This window comes from Schistocerca cancellata, chromosome 8, assembly GCF_023864275.1.
Source record: "Schistocerca cancellata isolate TAMUIC-IGC-003103 chromosome 8, iqSchCanc2.1, whole genome shotgun sequence".
Lineage (NCBI taxonomy): Eukaryota > Metazoa > Arthropoda > Insecta > Orthoptera > Acrididae > Schistocerca > Schistocerca cancellata.
This window is the reverse complement of record NC_064633.1, coordinates 397,475,167-397,490,848: the sequence shown is the minus strand read 5'-3', so window position 1 is coordinate 397,490,848 and position 15,682 is coordinate 397,475,167. Positions and strand designations below refer to the sequence as shown.

The following is a 15,682-nucleotide window of genomic DNA, read 5'->3' as shown; positions in this document are numbered from 1 at the left end:
CAGGCGGCTGGCGGAGGTTCGTGTGAGTGGCTTGAAGATTTGCTAAGTTACAGAACGCAGTATGTTGTCCTGACAGTGATTGTTCATGAGAGACAAGAGTTTCGTCAGTAGTACCCCGGGGAAGTGTGATAGGACTGCTGTTGTTCTCCATATACGTAAATGATTTGGCGGACAGGGTGGGCAGCAATATGCGTTTGTTTGCTGATGATGCCATGGTTACGGTAAAGTGTCGAAGTTGAGTGACTGTAGGAAAATACAAAGCGACTTGACAAAATTTCCAGTTGGTGCGATAAATGGCAGCTAGCCCTAAATGTCGAAAAATGTAAGTTAATACGGATTAGTAGGAAGATCAAACCAGTAATGTTCGGATACAGTATTACTAGTGTCCTGCTTCACAGTGTCAAGTCATTTAAATATCTGGGCGTAACGTTGGAAAGCGATATGAGGTGGAACGAGCAAATGAGAACTGTGGTAGGGAAGGAGAATGGTCGACTGCGGTTTATTGGGAAAATTTTAGGAAAGAGTGGTTCACCTGTAAAGGCGACAGCATATAGGACACTGGTGCAACCTATTGTTGAAAACTGCTCGAGTGTTTAGAATTCGTACTTGGTCGGATTGAAGGAGACATAAGGCAATTCAGAGGCGGGCTGCTAGATTTATTACCGGTAGGTTCGACCAACACGTAAGTGTTACGGAGATGCTTCGGGAACTCAAATGAAAATCCCTGGAGGGAAGGCGACGTTCTTTTCGAGGGAAACTATTGACAAAATTTAGAGAACCGGCTTTTGGAACTGAGTGCCGAACGATTCTGCTGCAGCGCTTAAGGACCACGAAGATAAGATATGAGAAATTAGGGCTTATACCGAGGCCTATAGATAGCCGTTTTTCGCTCGCTGTATTTTCGAGGGGAACAGGAAAGGAAATGACAAGTAGTGGTACAGGGTTACCTCAGCCACGCACGGTAACTTGCGGAGTATCGATATAGATGTAGATGACATCAGAAAAATTGCGTCCTACCTGCTTTTTGTTCACGTCACCTCACCATTTACGGAAAGACACTTAATCGGTTTGGGTGAAAGCTGGCGGGAAAAAAGACATATAGCTTCAGTGTATCTAAGTTGTAAAAGTAATTGTTCATTTACGTAGCTCTAGCTATATTTGAGGCACTAGTTTTTAGACTTAAAAAAAAATGGTTCAAATGGCTCTGAGCACTATGGGACTCAACTGCTGTGGTCATAAGTCCCCTAGAACTTAGAACTACTTAAACCTAACTAACCTAAGGACAGCACACAACACCCAGCCATCACGAGGCAGAGAAAATCCCTGACCCCGCCGGGAATTGAACCCGGGAACCCGGGCGTGGGAAGCGAGAACGCTACCGCACGACCACGAGATGCGGGCAGACTTTTAAAACCAACCAAATATTGATAGTTAACGTCAGAAGTACGAAAAATTCGTATTTAAGTAAACAAATACATAAATTTTCCAAAAACTTTATTTGTAGAAGCACGCTTTTCATTTACCTCTCTTTGAAATAAAATACTTTATTTTTTTCTAAAAAAGTTGGCAACGCTAGTCATGGCTGAAGTACGTCTGCGAAGTCTGAATAAGCGCGTAAGTGAAGTCACTCATGTCTGGAGGCTTGATGAAACTTTCGTATTACTGACGTAACTGCCAGAGATTTGTCAGTCGGTTGTCTGACATTCAGAGAATGAATGAAAAACATTCAAGTAGCTGACGTGGCCGCAAATATAGTTCCATTCGATTTGTTTCATTCAACTGAAAAAGCCGACCGAAAGAAAAATCAATCGACTGACCAACCAAATGTTAAAACCAGTCACTGTCCCATCACTACCAACGACCGTCCGGCAGATGTCAACCGCTCTAGTGGGACAAAGACCGCTCCAAGACAAGAACTTCTTAGCAACCTTGTGGCCAGCATGGGAGCACGATGCGAGCATGCAATGCAGTCCGTCGTGACCACACACCAAACAGCGATGCATCATGCGAAAGCTGCTTTCGTCATTAAGTTTTGCGCATCACTTTTTTTTGCATATTCATCCAACAATGTCTTATAGGTAATATTCTATTTACATCATAGCGGAATTCTTGAATATAAATAGCCATTTTTACAGAAAAACCATCTTGTATTTTTTTCATGACTTTCTCTACATCAAAATAGGTGTTTCTCGAAAAACAGAAGGCATTATATTGAAAATTTCTCACTTGATGTTCGGATCACTATTACTAAACACCGTGTACGGGAAGTTTCGATAGTTTATCGTATTATTAGTTCACTGACCTGAGAAAACCGCTCCTGTTAACCTCTGGCGCTCGTGCTCGGGGAACCACTTTGCAAAAAGGACGTGCATTGCTGGTATCACGACGCCCTGCAACATGAACACAGAAGTTACCTTACCATGAAATGGGACAAATTCTCGTGACACACACAGGAACAGTGTTCATGTGTGGAAGTAGTTTCGTCTGGAAACCAAGCAACTCGCTACATAAGAAACAGAAATGTAAAAGCTGCTGGAAGTTATCTGGCGGACTTCCAAGTGCTTCGGACAAGTAGGAACAGTGATATCTTGAAATATTTTCCAATGCTACTGTAATCTTGGCCATTAAAATTGTGACACACTGAAGGTGAAATGCAAGAAACGTCAAATTGGCATCAAGTAGACGCTTTGTGGTTGGTTTTACAGAATGTAATGGATATAAGTGCAGATATTTCTATTCGTGACTGACAAGGGAACCTCCCCATCGCACCCCCCTCAGATATAGTTATAAGTTGGCACAATGGATAGGCCTTGAAAAACTGAACACAGATCAATCGAGAAAACAGGAAGAAGTTGTGTGGAACTATGAAAAAAATAAGCAAAATATGCGCAAGATAGGCAACATCAAGAATAATGTGAGCTCAGGACAGCCATGATCCCGTGGTTAACGTGAGCAGCTGTAGAACGAGAGGTCCTTGGTTCAAGTCTTCCCTCGAGTGAAAAGTTTAATTTATTATTTTCAGGCAATTATTATCTGTCCGTCCGTCCGATGCGAGGTTACTGCGCAGTAGTATGGGGACGGTACACCTAAACAAACATCGAAACACACGTCAGTCGACTACAGCGCACGGAAGAGAGAGTATTCCTGCTAACGAGGCTCCCTGGCTGGCAGTTGACTGTTCGCTTCTTTGGACGAGAGTGCATAAAATACGTGAGATGTGTTCCGTGGGCAAAATGAATCCAGCAAATATAGCTCGCGACTTCAATAAAAAGGTCAATGAATATTTTCCGAACTGTAAGGAATCGGAAAGTTCCTTAAGGGATCGAACGTATAGAATAAATCAGACGTATTTTCCTGTGGAGGAATCGGTTGACCTATGACCTTGCGATCAAATGTTTTCGGTTCCCATTGGAGAGGCATGTCCTTTCGTCTACTAATCGCACGGTTTTGCGGTGCAGTCGCAAAACACAGACACTAAACTTATTACAGTGAACAGAGACGTCAATGAACGAACGGACAGATCATAACTTTGCGAAAGTAAAGTAAACTTTTCACTCGAGGTAAGATTTGAACCAAGGGCCTCGCGTTACGCAGCTGCTCACGCTAACCACGGGACCACGGCGCTCCTGAGCTCACGCTATCCTTGATATTGTCTATCTTGCGCATGGACTACTCAGTTTGTATATTTTGCTTATGTTTTTCATAGTTCCACACAACTTCTTCCTGTTTTCTCGATTGATCTGTGTTCAGTTTTTCAAGGCCTATGCACTGTGCCAACTTTAACTAAATCTGATGGGGGTGCGATGGGGAGGTTCCCTTGTGAGTAAAATCTGCTTAACAACATTACATCAGTATTCACGTCATTAGCAGACTAATAATTATAGCTGTTACAAGTTCTATGTTTTTAGCGTAGTTAGTACAGTAAACCAATGTACGTTTGTTTTTATGAAAGCATGACAATCCGTCTGATGATGAAATAATGAAGTGTGAACAGTTCGACAGCGGGAACGGTACTTTTTCAACAAAGTAATCTAAAAAAAAAGTAGCTCGTTGCTGTACACCATCAACAATTTTCCAGTCAAATATCACGCGATCTGGTAGTGGGACAAATCGAATCTCAATGGGGCGAAAAAATCGAGGGAATTTTCAGTTTCGGCATTTGCCACACAACCAACGGCACCCTCGCGAAATACTTGGTCCGACTGCGTAATTGGAGCAATCTTAATTTATTTCAAACGTTGTAGAAATGGTAGAGAAAGCAGATAAAAATGAGACGGGGGAAATTATATTGCGAGAAGATTTTGACAGAGCACTGAGGGACCAAAGTCGCAACAGGGGACACTGCGATGACCACATTCCTTCAGAATCATAGACGTCCTTGGGAGAAATACTATGAGGAAATTATTCTGCTTGGTACACAAGTTATATGACAGGAGAAATACCGTCACACAGCAAGAAGAATGTAAGACATCAAACACCAGGGTAAGCAGGTGGTGACAGTGCCGAATATTACCTATCCATCATTATGATAATTCATCTTTGCAAAATGATGACACGAATAATTTACAGAACTGGAAGCTGATCTCGCGGATGTTTGGTTGCATTCTGAAGAAATGTAGGATTCAAATGGTTCAAATGGCTCTAAGCACTATGGGACTTAACATCTGAGGTCATCAGCCCCCTAGACTTAGAACTTCTTAAGGCTAAGTAACCTAAGGACATCACACACATCCACGCCCGAGGCAGTATTCGAATCTGCGACCGTAGTAGCAGCGCGGTTGCAGACAGAAGCGCCTAGAACCGCTCGGTCACAGCGAAATGTAGGAACACACTAGGAAATGCAACGGACTATGTTGAAAATTAGGTGGACTGATAAGGTAAGGAACAAGGAGGTTCTGCGCAGAATCTGAGAAGAAAGGAATATATGGAAAACTCTGACAAGAAGATGGAACAGAATGGTAGGACATCTGTTAAGACATCAGGGAATAACTTCCATAGGACTAGAGGAAGTTGCAGAGGGCAAAAACTGTAGAGGAAGACAGAGTTTGGAATATACCGAGCAAATAATTGAGGAGGAAGAAGACTGATGACTATGTACATAAAAAAAATCTAAACGGTGTGGTCAAGAGCCCAGGACATGAGCAGCAGGCGATGTCGTTCTGTCAGCAACGGCACTCGCGTCGGTCGTCTGCTGCCCTAGTCCATAACACAAAATTTCGCCTCACTCTCCTACTGGATACGCTCGTCGTACGTTCCACAGTGATTTCTGCGGTTTATACCCTGTTCACGCGATACTACCACCATCTGTATAGGCGCGTACCGCTATCCTATGACTTTTGTCGCCTCATTGTATATTTATGTTTATGTACGCTGCACGTTTTTACGCTAAAAATAAGTAAGCGAATGGTTGTGAAATACTTACTGAAGCTATTCCGACGATAATACGAGAAACCATGAATACGACAGGTCCACCGTACGCGCAAACCGGTCCAAGAATGGTGAAGACCCCCGCGATGAGGAGTCCTAGCCCGTACACCCAGCGGGCGCTGAAACGCGCCGCTGCGTACCCACCGAGTATGTTGGTCGCTGCGTAGCCGTAGTAGTACGACGACAGGATGTACCCCTGTATCTCGTCGTCCCAGTCAAATTCACCTTCCTGGAACATGAGAGAAACAACTGCTATTCTAAGATACGTGCATCCGCAAAATCTCTCCGCAGCGGTGAGCTCCACGTGTGTCAGCTTGCGGAGCGCGTGAGGTTGACAGCACATTGATATCGCTGTATAAGCTAGGGGCCGGGATTCACTGCTAGTAGCTGCGGTTTTGTTGGCTGATGGGATTCAACATCATTAAAATTAAAACAATGAAATTAATTACAATTAAATCCAGTGTACTGACCAATATTACAGTTGTTGTTGTTGTGGTCTTCAGTCCCGAGACTGGTTTGATGCAGCTCTCCATGCTACTCTATCCAGTGCAAGCTTCTTCATCTCCCAGTACCTACTGCAACCTATATCCTTCTGAATCTGCTTAGTGTATTCATCTCTTGGTCTCCCCCTACGATTTTTACCCTCCACGCTGCCCTCCAATACTAAATTGGTGATCCATTGATGCCTCAGAACATGTCCTACCGATCCCTTCTTCTGGTCAAGTTGTGCCACAAACTTCTCTTCTCCCCAATCCTATTCAATACTTCCTCATTAGTTATGTGATCTACCCATCTAATCTTCAGCATTCTTCTGTAGCACCACATTTCGAAAGCTTCTATTCTCTTCTTGTCCAAACTATTTACCGTCCATGTTTCACTTCCATACATGGCTACACTCCATACAAATACTTTCATATATGACTTCCTGACACTTAAATCTATACTCGATGTTAACAAATTTCTCTTTTTCAGAAGCGCTTTCCTTGCCATTGCCAGTCTACGTTTTATATCCTCTCTACTTCGACCATCAACAGTTATTTTGCTTCCCAAATAGCAAAACTCCTTTACTACTTTAAGTGTCTCATTTCCTAACCTAATACCCTCAACATCACCCGACTTAATTTGACTACATTCCATTATCCTCGTTTTGCTTTTGTTCATGTTCATCTTATATCCTCCCTTCAAGACACCATCCATTCCGTTCAACTGCTCTTCCAAGTCCTTTGCTGTCTCTGACAGAATTTCAGTGTCATCGGTGAACCTCAAAGTTTTTATTTCTTCTCCATGGATTTTAATACCTACTCCGAATTTTTCTTTTGTTTCCTTTACTGCTTGCTCAATATACAGATTGAATAACATAGGGGAGAGGCTACAACTCTGTCTTAGTCCCTTCCCAACCGCTGCTTCCCTTTCAGGTCCCTCGACTCTTACAACTGCCATCTGGTTTCTGTACAAATTGTAAATAGCCTTTCGCTCCCTGTATTTTACCCCTGCCACCTTTAGAATTTGAAAGAGAGTATTCCAGTCAACATTGTCAAAAGCTTTCTCTAAGTCTACAAATAATATTACAGTAGGTGTTGTAAATTTTTTCCTACTTCTTGAAGATACAGTTCAGTACCTTTACATTTACTTGCAAACGCTCTTACCAATATTTCAGGTGTAGTCGAATGTAGGTAATCAATTATCGCTATCTTCAGTTCATCTATTGTTCCTGAGTTATATTGATACACAAATACTCTAGCCCCACAATAAAGGAAATGTTCTGGAGGAGACAGATCAGGTGAGTGCGGGGGCCAGAGACCTTCCTAATTGTTCCGTCACAAAAAATTTCAGTTAAAAGCCGAAGAGACTGGTGTGCTGTATGATCAGTAGCGTTGTCTCGTTGGAAAAATGAATGATTGATCTCATTTTCATTCAGCAGGGCAATAAATGGATAAATTATCTCCGAACAATAGGCGTCGGAAGCGACGGTAGTATCGAAAAAGATCGGCCGTATCATTCACGCTCGCGTTATGCAAACACACACTTCGATTTTTCTCTGTGTGCAATGGCGTTTCTTTTAAGGCACGTGAATTTTCTGATGACCAAATTCGTGTATTTTGGGAATTAATGTAGCCAGATAGGTGAAATCAAGCCTCATCAGAGAAAAAGGTTCGACCTAAAAAACCAACTCCGTTTCGGTTAACAAATCGCTGAAACCATTCACAATACGCTATTCGTTTCGCATGCTCCGTACAATATAATTGTTGCAATCAGTAATTTCATCAGGATACATCCCCAGTTCTTTGGTTGTGGTCTTTATGTGCTGTCGTACGAGAGACTTTAGCCTCTTGAGATAATCTCCTCACAGATTTTGTTGGACTTCACGACGTGATGTCGAAAATGTCGTTGAGTCTCCATCCTGTCAAAACTGTGGCCCTCCAGTTCAAGGTGCGTCATGAAATGAACTTGTTGTCTAGAATTAGCGAATTAAATAACTTCATTGTCACTATGTGGACACTTCGAAGTAAGAAAACGAAATCTAAATTTCCACCTCACATGCTCCGTAAAGTTTCCTCCTGCACGGAGAACCTCTTCCAATAAAAACGCTCTCTCTGCAGTACTAAGCATTGTCATTACTTTCAGCTTGTACAGGAAGTGGACAGTAACACAACTGACAACTGCAAAGCACTCACACCACCACTACCCTCCTACCCTCACCCTACTATTGCGGGTCCATGGAACACGTGCAGGCGAGACTTGAATGTGCTGCGAAGGCGAGACATGCGAGGGTCGCCGCCGCGGAGAGGCTTTGAGGACGCACTGTATTAGGTTCCTTATTTTTGAGAACTGTCTGATGTTTAAACACGTTCTACAGTGATTGGGGGAGGCTGTTAATGTGGTAGTTGAATAGGAAACTAAATTCGGGATACCGGAGACCGCTTCTACACTGATGGCCATTAAAATCGCAACAGTATGAAGCGACATGCAACGAAAGTCAAACTGGCATGAACTTTATTACATGCTTGATTTGAAAATAAGTGCCACTTCAACAGAATGGCACAAAATAGGTAGGACAAAGTTCAAGAACATCGCACGATATGATTTAGATTGGTATGTGCCAAGCAAAATTCTTAGGGTTATTTTAGAAAGGTGCCGTGAAAGCAAGAAGACCTTCACTGCAGATTTAATGCTAGTGAAAGCCTCACAGACATACGAAAACTGAAGGAGGGCTAAGCGTGAAGCATTCAACCAATTAGAAAATAAAACCTTTTCTACAGACATAACAGAAAATCGTTAGAAGTTTTGGTCTTATGTCAAATCAGTAAAGGGATCGAAGCCATCTGTCCAGACTCTGTCATCATAATGGCATTGAAACAGAGAGTGACATGAAAAGCCGAAGTACGAAACGCCTTTTTCCGGAACTGTTTCACAGAGAAAGATCGCACTGTAATTTCTCCCATAAATCGTCGCACGAAACTATAAAACGACAGCTATCGAAGTGCTCAAGAGATAGAAAAGCAACTGAAGTCTCTCAACAGAGGACACTGAACCTGACGGGATATCAAATCGATTCTACACGGTGTATGCGAAAGAGCTTGCCCGTCTTCTCGCAGCCGTGTACCGTAAGTCTTTCGAGGAGTGAAGTGTTCCTAATGATTGAAAAAGCGCACATGTCATTCCCGTTTTCAAGAAGGGCTGTCGAACAGACGCACGAAACTAAAGGTCTAAATCTCTGAAGCTGGTCTTATGTAGAATTCTGTAACATGTTTTACGCTCGTGTTTTATGACATTTCTCAAGACCAAATACATCCTATGAAGGAATCAACATGGATTTCCTACAGCAGCGGCCTTATGAAATCGAGCTTGCTCTATTCGTCCGGGAGACCCAGAAAGCAGTAGATGCAGGCGTTCAGGTAGATGCCGTGTTCATTGACTCTCGGAAGGCATTCGATACAGTTCCATACTGCCGTCAAATAAACAACATACGAGTGTACTGGAAACCAGGCCAAATGTGCGACTGGACAGAAGAATTTATAGAAAACAAAAATGGCCTGTTATTTTCAACAAAGAGAAGTCTTCAGACGTAAAAGTAACTTTGGATGTGCCTCAGAGGAGTGTTATAGGACCATTAGTTTTCACAAAGGGAACAAATGACTTAGTAGATAAGGTCAGAAGTTCGATGGGGCTTTTAGTGGATGATGCTGTTGTATACAGAGAAGTCTGGAAGGAAGAAAATCGTAGCGAAATGCAGGTAAACTTGTAGACGATTGAAACTTGTGTAGGGACTGACAATTTGCCCTCATCACAAACAAATGTAACGTTTGCGAATACGTAGACAGAAAGACCATTTACTGTAAGGTGAAAACTACAGACAATCAGAAGAAACATTTATTTTCATGAAATATCTAGTAGTATGCATAAGGAGCGATATGAAGTGGAACGACTGCATAAAATTAATTCCTGGTAAGGCAATTCCCACACTGAGATTTATTGAAGGATTCTCAGGAAATAATCTAGTCTGTTAACAAAGTGAGTAGCTTACAAAACACTAGTTCGACCAATACGTGAATTTTACTTGTCAGTAGCACTAGCAAATACGTTCTCAATTATTTGCTGGATGTATCCTAATCTCTGTGTTCCTCTACAGCTTTTGCCCTCCACATCTCCCTCTAGCAACACGGACATCATTCTCTGATGTCTTAACAGGTGTCCTATCATCATATCCGGTCTCCGTGTCAGTGTTTTCAACGTATTTCTTTGCTCTCCGATTCTGCGCAGAACCTCCTTATTCCTTACCTAATGAGTCCACCTAATTTTCAACATTCGTTTGTAGCACCACATCTCAAAAGCTTCGATTTTCTTCTGTTCTGGTTTTCCCACAGCCCATGTTTCACTACCGTACAATGTTGCGCTGCAAACGTACTTTCTTAGAAATTTCTTCCTCAAGTTAAGGCCTATGTTTGATAGTAGTAGACTTCTCTTGGTCAAGAAAGCCCTGTTTGCCACTGCTGGTCTGCTTTTTATGTTCTCCTTGCTTAGTCCGTCATTAGTTATTTTGCTACTTAGGTAGCAGAATTCCTTAGCTTCATCTACTTCGTGACTGTCAATCCTGATGCTAAGTTTCTTGCTGTTCTCATTTCTGCTGCTTCGCATCACTTTCGTCTTTCTTCGATTTAATCGTTATTTCAATCACTGCTTCTTCGATACACGATTGAACAGCAGGGGTGGAAGACTACATCCCTGTCTTAGACCGTTTTTAATCCGAGCACTTCGTTCTTGGTCCTCCGCTCTTATTGTTCCTTCTTGCTTCGTGTACATATTGTACATTAGGCGTCTTTCCCTGTAGTTTACCTCTATTTTTCTGATGATTTCGAACATCTTGCGTCATTTTACATTGTCGAATGCTTTATTCAGGTCGACAAAACGAATAAACATGTCTTGATTTTTCTCCAGTCTTGCTTCCACTATCAAACGGAACATGAAAACCATCTCTCTGCTGCATATACCTTTCTAAAGCCAAACTGATCTTCATCTAATAGATCCTAAATTTTCTTTTCCATTCTTCTGTATATTATTCTTGTTTCTTTACAGGTTCGTTTAGTAAGCATCACGGAGATTCTCAGCTAACTCCAGTGGCAGCCACTGCTAGAGAGGCATACTGCATCAAGGTGCCATTTGCGAATGAAATCCCGAGTGCGTACGTTCCTAGAGAGTCGACCAATATATTTATTTCACCTTTGTATATCTCGTGAAAAGACCATGAAGATAAAATTAGAGAGATTCGAGCCCACAGAGAGGCTCACCAGCAATCGTTCTCCCCGTGAACCATACGCGACTGAATAGAAAAACGGGGAAGTGACACTGCTACAGAAAGTACTCTCCACCGCACACCGTAAAGTGGCTTCGGAATATAGACGTAGATGTAGAGTAACGCCAAATACAATATGAGTAGATGCAAGGAGTAGCAACGAATTTATTACACAGAATTTGTATTTCAATGCTACTGTTTTTGAGAAATTTGTTTTATGCTTCACATAAGTTTAGCTGCATATGACGGAATTCGGTAGGGGCAAAATTGCGCGTATGGAGACTGTAGTTTAGTTTTACATGATATAGCTGCTCGCTTTGGTCGCACGCCCACGATTGTCAGGCCAATATGGGATCGATGAGTTCAAGAAGGCTATACTCAACGCCATGCAGGTTTTCCGCAGCCCAACGTGACTAGCGCCCGAGAGGACAAGGATATTATGTTTGCTCGGTCGTGGAGGATTGTAAAGCCTCATCACATACCATGACCCATGTAAAGGGCTTGGTTGGAGCAAGACAAGACTGTCGGCACTGCAATCATCGTCGCGGCTCCCTTTGACGCGATAGCGGGGAGAGGCGTGCGCACAGCGCTTCAGTCGAAAACAACGCGGACACAGGAGCGGCACCAGTTCGTATTTTCAGAGGAGTCTTGCTTCTGCATACGGCGAGGATGTCAAACTCAAAAGGAGATATGGGTTTAAGTTGAGGAGGACCGCAGTAAAAAGTACATCAAATTCAGTTTTTATTTATTTAAAGCCGGCCGAAGTGGCCGTGCGGTTAAAGGCGCTGCAGTCTGGAACCGCAAGACCGCTACAGTCGCAGGTTCGAATCCTGCCTCGGGCATGGATGTTTGTGATGTCCTTAGGTTAGTTAGGTTTAACTAGTTCTAAGTTCTAGGGGACTAATGACCTCAGCAGTTGAGTCCCATAGTGCTCAGAGCCATTTTTTTATTTATTTAAAATAATATGGTAGAAAACACGAGGATAAAGATAAACGTTTTCTTCCTTCTCCTGTTATTGCCTTCCCTGCCTCAGGAGAAAACTTATGCACAGTAATTGCTGTCAAAATTAGCCCAAGTGAGTGTCTGAAATTTTAGATCCAACACGAGATTTACTTCCCTTGATAACCTAAAATATCTGCAACAGACTATACTAAGACTAGTTTTGCTCTGATGCACAGCAGTCAACTCTTCTATCGATCAAAGCTAACGCAGTTGCTCCACAGGTCCGACTGCAGCGCATTCTGAAAGGAAGAATCCACAAAACACCTAAACGGGATCTCGTTTTACACTCATTTGGCCTATCGTGTCGTAGACGCCTACCATATCTTCACCGCTAGTCAGGTTTTGTACACGTGCGTGTTAGGGACACGATATTTAGGACCGTTTTATTGGCTGGACGTGACGGACAGAAAACCTTTTGGGCGCACACATACGGGCTGCAAGTTTGACTCACTTGACATACAGTATGACGATGGTCATATCTGTGTGTCAAGGCTGCGAGGGGAACGAACGTTGACGGATTGTATTCGTCATCATCATATGGGCCTAGCACCTTGCGTGAACGGTGTAGGATACGAGGACGTGAGGGTGTACAACACAATCACCTCTGGTTTGAACAACCTGTAGTTTGGACAGTAGGCATTATATTTTCGGAGTGTTAAGACTGCTGGCTCTATCCTATCTTCAAGGTTTCTATGACGTGATCATTCAGCAATATGACTCGAGACTGTATGTTGAGTGTGCTTCCATGAACTACCTCGATATAGGTGTTCGACTGTTGCCCTGGGCAGCACTTTCTCCGTACCTCTCACCAAGAGATTAGCATGGTGCCACTCGCCAGCCACTATGGTTGATGAACACTGGCATTCGAGGTGTAATGGGTAGAAGTGCAGATATCTCTATTGGTGACTGAGCACGCTGCACTAAACAACATTACATCAATATTTATGTCATTCGCAGACTAATAATTATAGCTATTACAGGTGTTGGTTAGTACTTCGAAATACATGTAGCAAGAGCACATCATTAAAGCTTATTTTCCCCTGTTTAGCAGATCAAATGTTGAAGTGTGGACGCGTGGACACAAAACGGCAAGTCGTTAGTGACGGGCGTAGTCCACGTTGTGGTGCAGTTACAGCCGTGCAGAAAACATCAGGTCATGTAGTTTGTGAGGTGTTTGTGGGAAAAATGTTCGATGCAAATACGTGTACAGACTCTAGTATCACATATAAAAATACACTCCTGGAAATGGAAAAAAGAACACATTGACACCGGTGTGTCAGACCCACCATACTTGCTCCGGACACTGCGAGAGGGCTGTACAAGCAATGATCACACGCACGGCACAGCGGACACACCAGGAACCGCGGTGTTGGCCGTCGAATGGCGCTAGCTGCGCAGCATTTGTGCACCGCCGCCGTCAGTGTCAGCCAGTTTGCCCGTGGCATACGGAGCTCCATCGCAGTCTTTAACACTGGTAGCATGCCGCGACAGCGTGGACGTGAACCGTATGTGCAGTTGACGGACTTTGAGCGAGGGCGTATAGTGGGCATGCGGGAGGCCGGGTGGACGTACCGCCGAATTGCTCAACACGTGGGGCGTGAGGTCTCCACAGTGCATCGATGTTGTCGCCAGTGGTCGGCGGAAGGTGCACGTGCCCGTCGACCTGGGACCGGACCGCAGCGACGCACGGATGCACGCCAAGACCGTAGGATCCTACGCAGTGCCGTATGGGACCGCACCGCCACTTCCCAGCAAATTAGGGACACTGTTGCTCCTGGGGTATCGGCGAGGACCATTCGCAACCGTCTCCATGAAGCTGGGCTACGGTCCCGCACACCGTTAGGCCGTCTTCCGCTCACGCCCCAACATCGTGCAGCCCGCCTCCAGTGGTGTCGCGACAGGCGTGAATGGGGGGACGAATGGAGACGTGTCGTCTTCAGCGATGAGAGTCGCTTCTGCCTTGGTGCCAATGATGGTCGTATGCGTGTTTGGCGCCGTGCAGGTGAGCGCCACAATCAGGACTGCATACGACCGAGGCACACAGGGCCAACACCCGGCATCATGGTGTGGGGAGCGATCTCCTACACTGGCCGTACACCACTGGTGATCGTCGAGGGGACACTGAATAGTGCACGGTACATCCAAACCGTCATCGAACCCATCGTTCTACCATTCCTAGACCGGCAAGGGAACTTGCTGTTCCAACAGGACAATGCACGTCCGCATGTATCCCGTGCCACCCAACGTGCTCTAGAAGGTGTAAGTCAACTACCCTGGCCAGCAAGATCTCCGGATCTGTCCCCCATTGAGCGTGTTTGGGACTGGATGAAGCGTCGTCTCACGCGGTCTGCACGTCCAGCACGAACGCTGGTCCAACTGAGGCGCCAGGTGGAAATGGCATGGCAAGCCGTTCCACAGGACTACATCCAGCATCTCTACGATCGTCTCCATGGGAGAATAGCAGCCTGCATTGCTGCGAAAGGTGGATATACACCGAACTAGTGCCGACATTGTGCATGCTCTGTTGCCTGTGTCTATGTGCCTGTGGTTTTGTCAGTGTGATCATGTGATGTATCTGACCCCAGGAATGTGTCAATAAAGTTTCCCCTTCCCGGGACAATGAATTCACGGTGTTCTTATTTCAATTTCCAGGAGTGTATATGCACATATACTCGTTACATTCTGTATAGCTGAAGCAGCATGGAGTGTCACACATTTACCTCTCATCCAAGCTCAGCATGGAATGACATGCCAGTTACCTGTCAAAAACAATGGTTCAAATGGCACTGAGCACTATGGGACTTAACTGCTGTGGTCATCAGTCCCCTAGAACTTAGAACTACTTAAACCTAACTAACCTAAGGACATCACATACATCCATTCCTGAGGCAGGATTCGAACCTGCGACCGTAGCAGTCGCGCGGTTCCAGACTGTAGCGCCTAGAACCACTCGGCCACTCCGGCCGGCAGTTACCTGTCATCCAAGCTCATTTCAACTGGATCCCCACTGGGCCAGAGCCGTTGTTGCTGCCTGAGATGGCAGCTCTCTATGTTATATTTCGTGTTCTGTATTCTGACAAACAGCCTACAAATGTAGTCCCTTGTGCTTCCTTCTATTTTGTACATGCACAAAAACAAAGTAAAATTCGCTGTTTGCTCTATCCCAGTGTTGCAACTTTAATAGCCGATAATGTAGCATTTGACTCAGTGTATCGCATTCCACCGAAAACCCATTGTTGGAAAGTAAATTGCACAAGAATTTCTGCAAAACAAAGAAGTAATTTAGGAACATGTAGTATACAGGTTCCAGCTCATGTGAGTTTGGTACACTATGATAAAATGGACGAGTTAGCGAAGGAAGCCGGTATGTATGGCTCCAAAAGGAACATCACTGTTTTGCCCTCCTATTTCTAGATACGATTACAGAAATAAGGAATGGTCAAATGATTGGCAACATAGAAC

The 15,682-nt window shown here is 44.2% G+C and overlaps 1 protein-coding gene across 1 annotated transcript in view; it reads right to left on the bottom strand.

The window, feature by feature from the left end:
* LOC126094800 (sialin-like) overlaps positions 1-15,682 on the bottom strand; it is a 113,655-nt gene that overhangs the window by 69,838 nt on the left and 28,135 nt on the right. Inside the window, exons 3-4 of the mRNA XM_049909366.1 lie at positions 5,423-5,656; positions 2,303-2,390 (exon numbers count right to left, since the gene is read on the bottom strand). Coding sequence (XP_049765323.1) covers positions 2,303-2,390; positions 5,423-5,656 — 322 coding nt within the window. The remainder of the gene's footprint in view (positions 1-2,302; positions 2,391-5,422; positions 5,657-15,682) is intronic.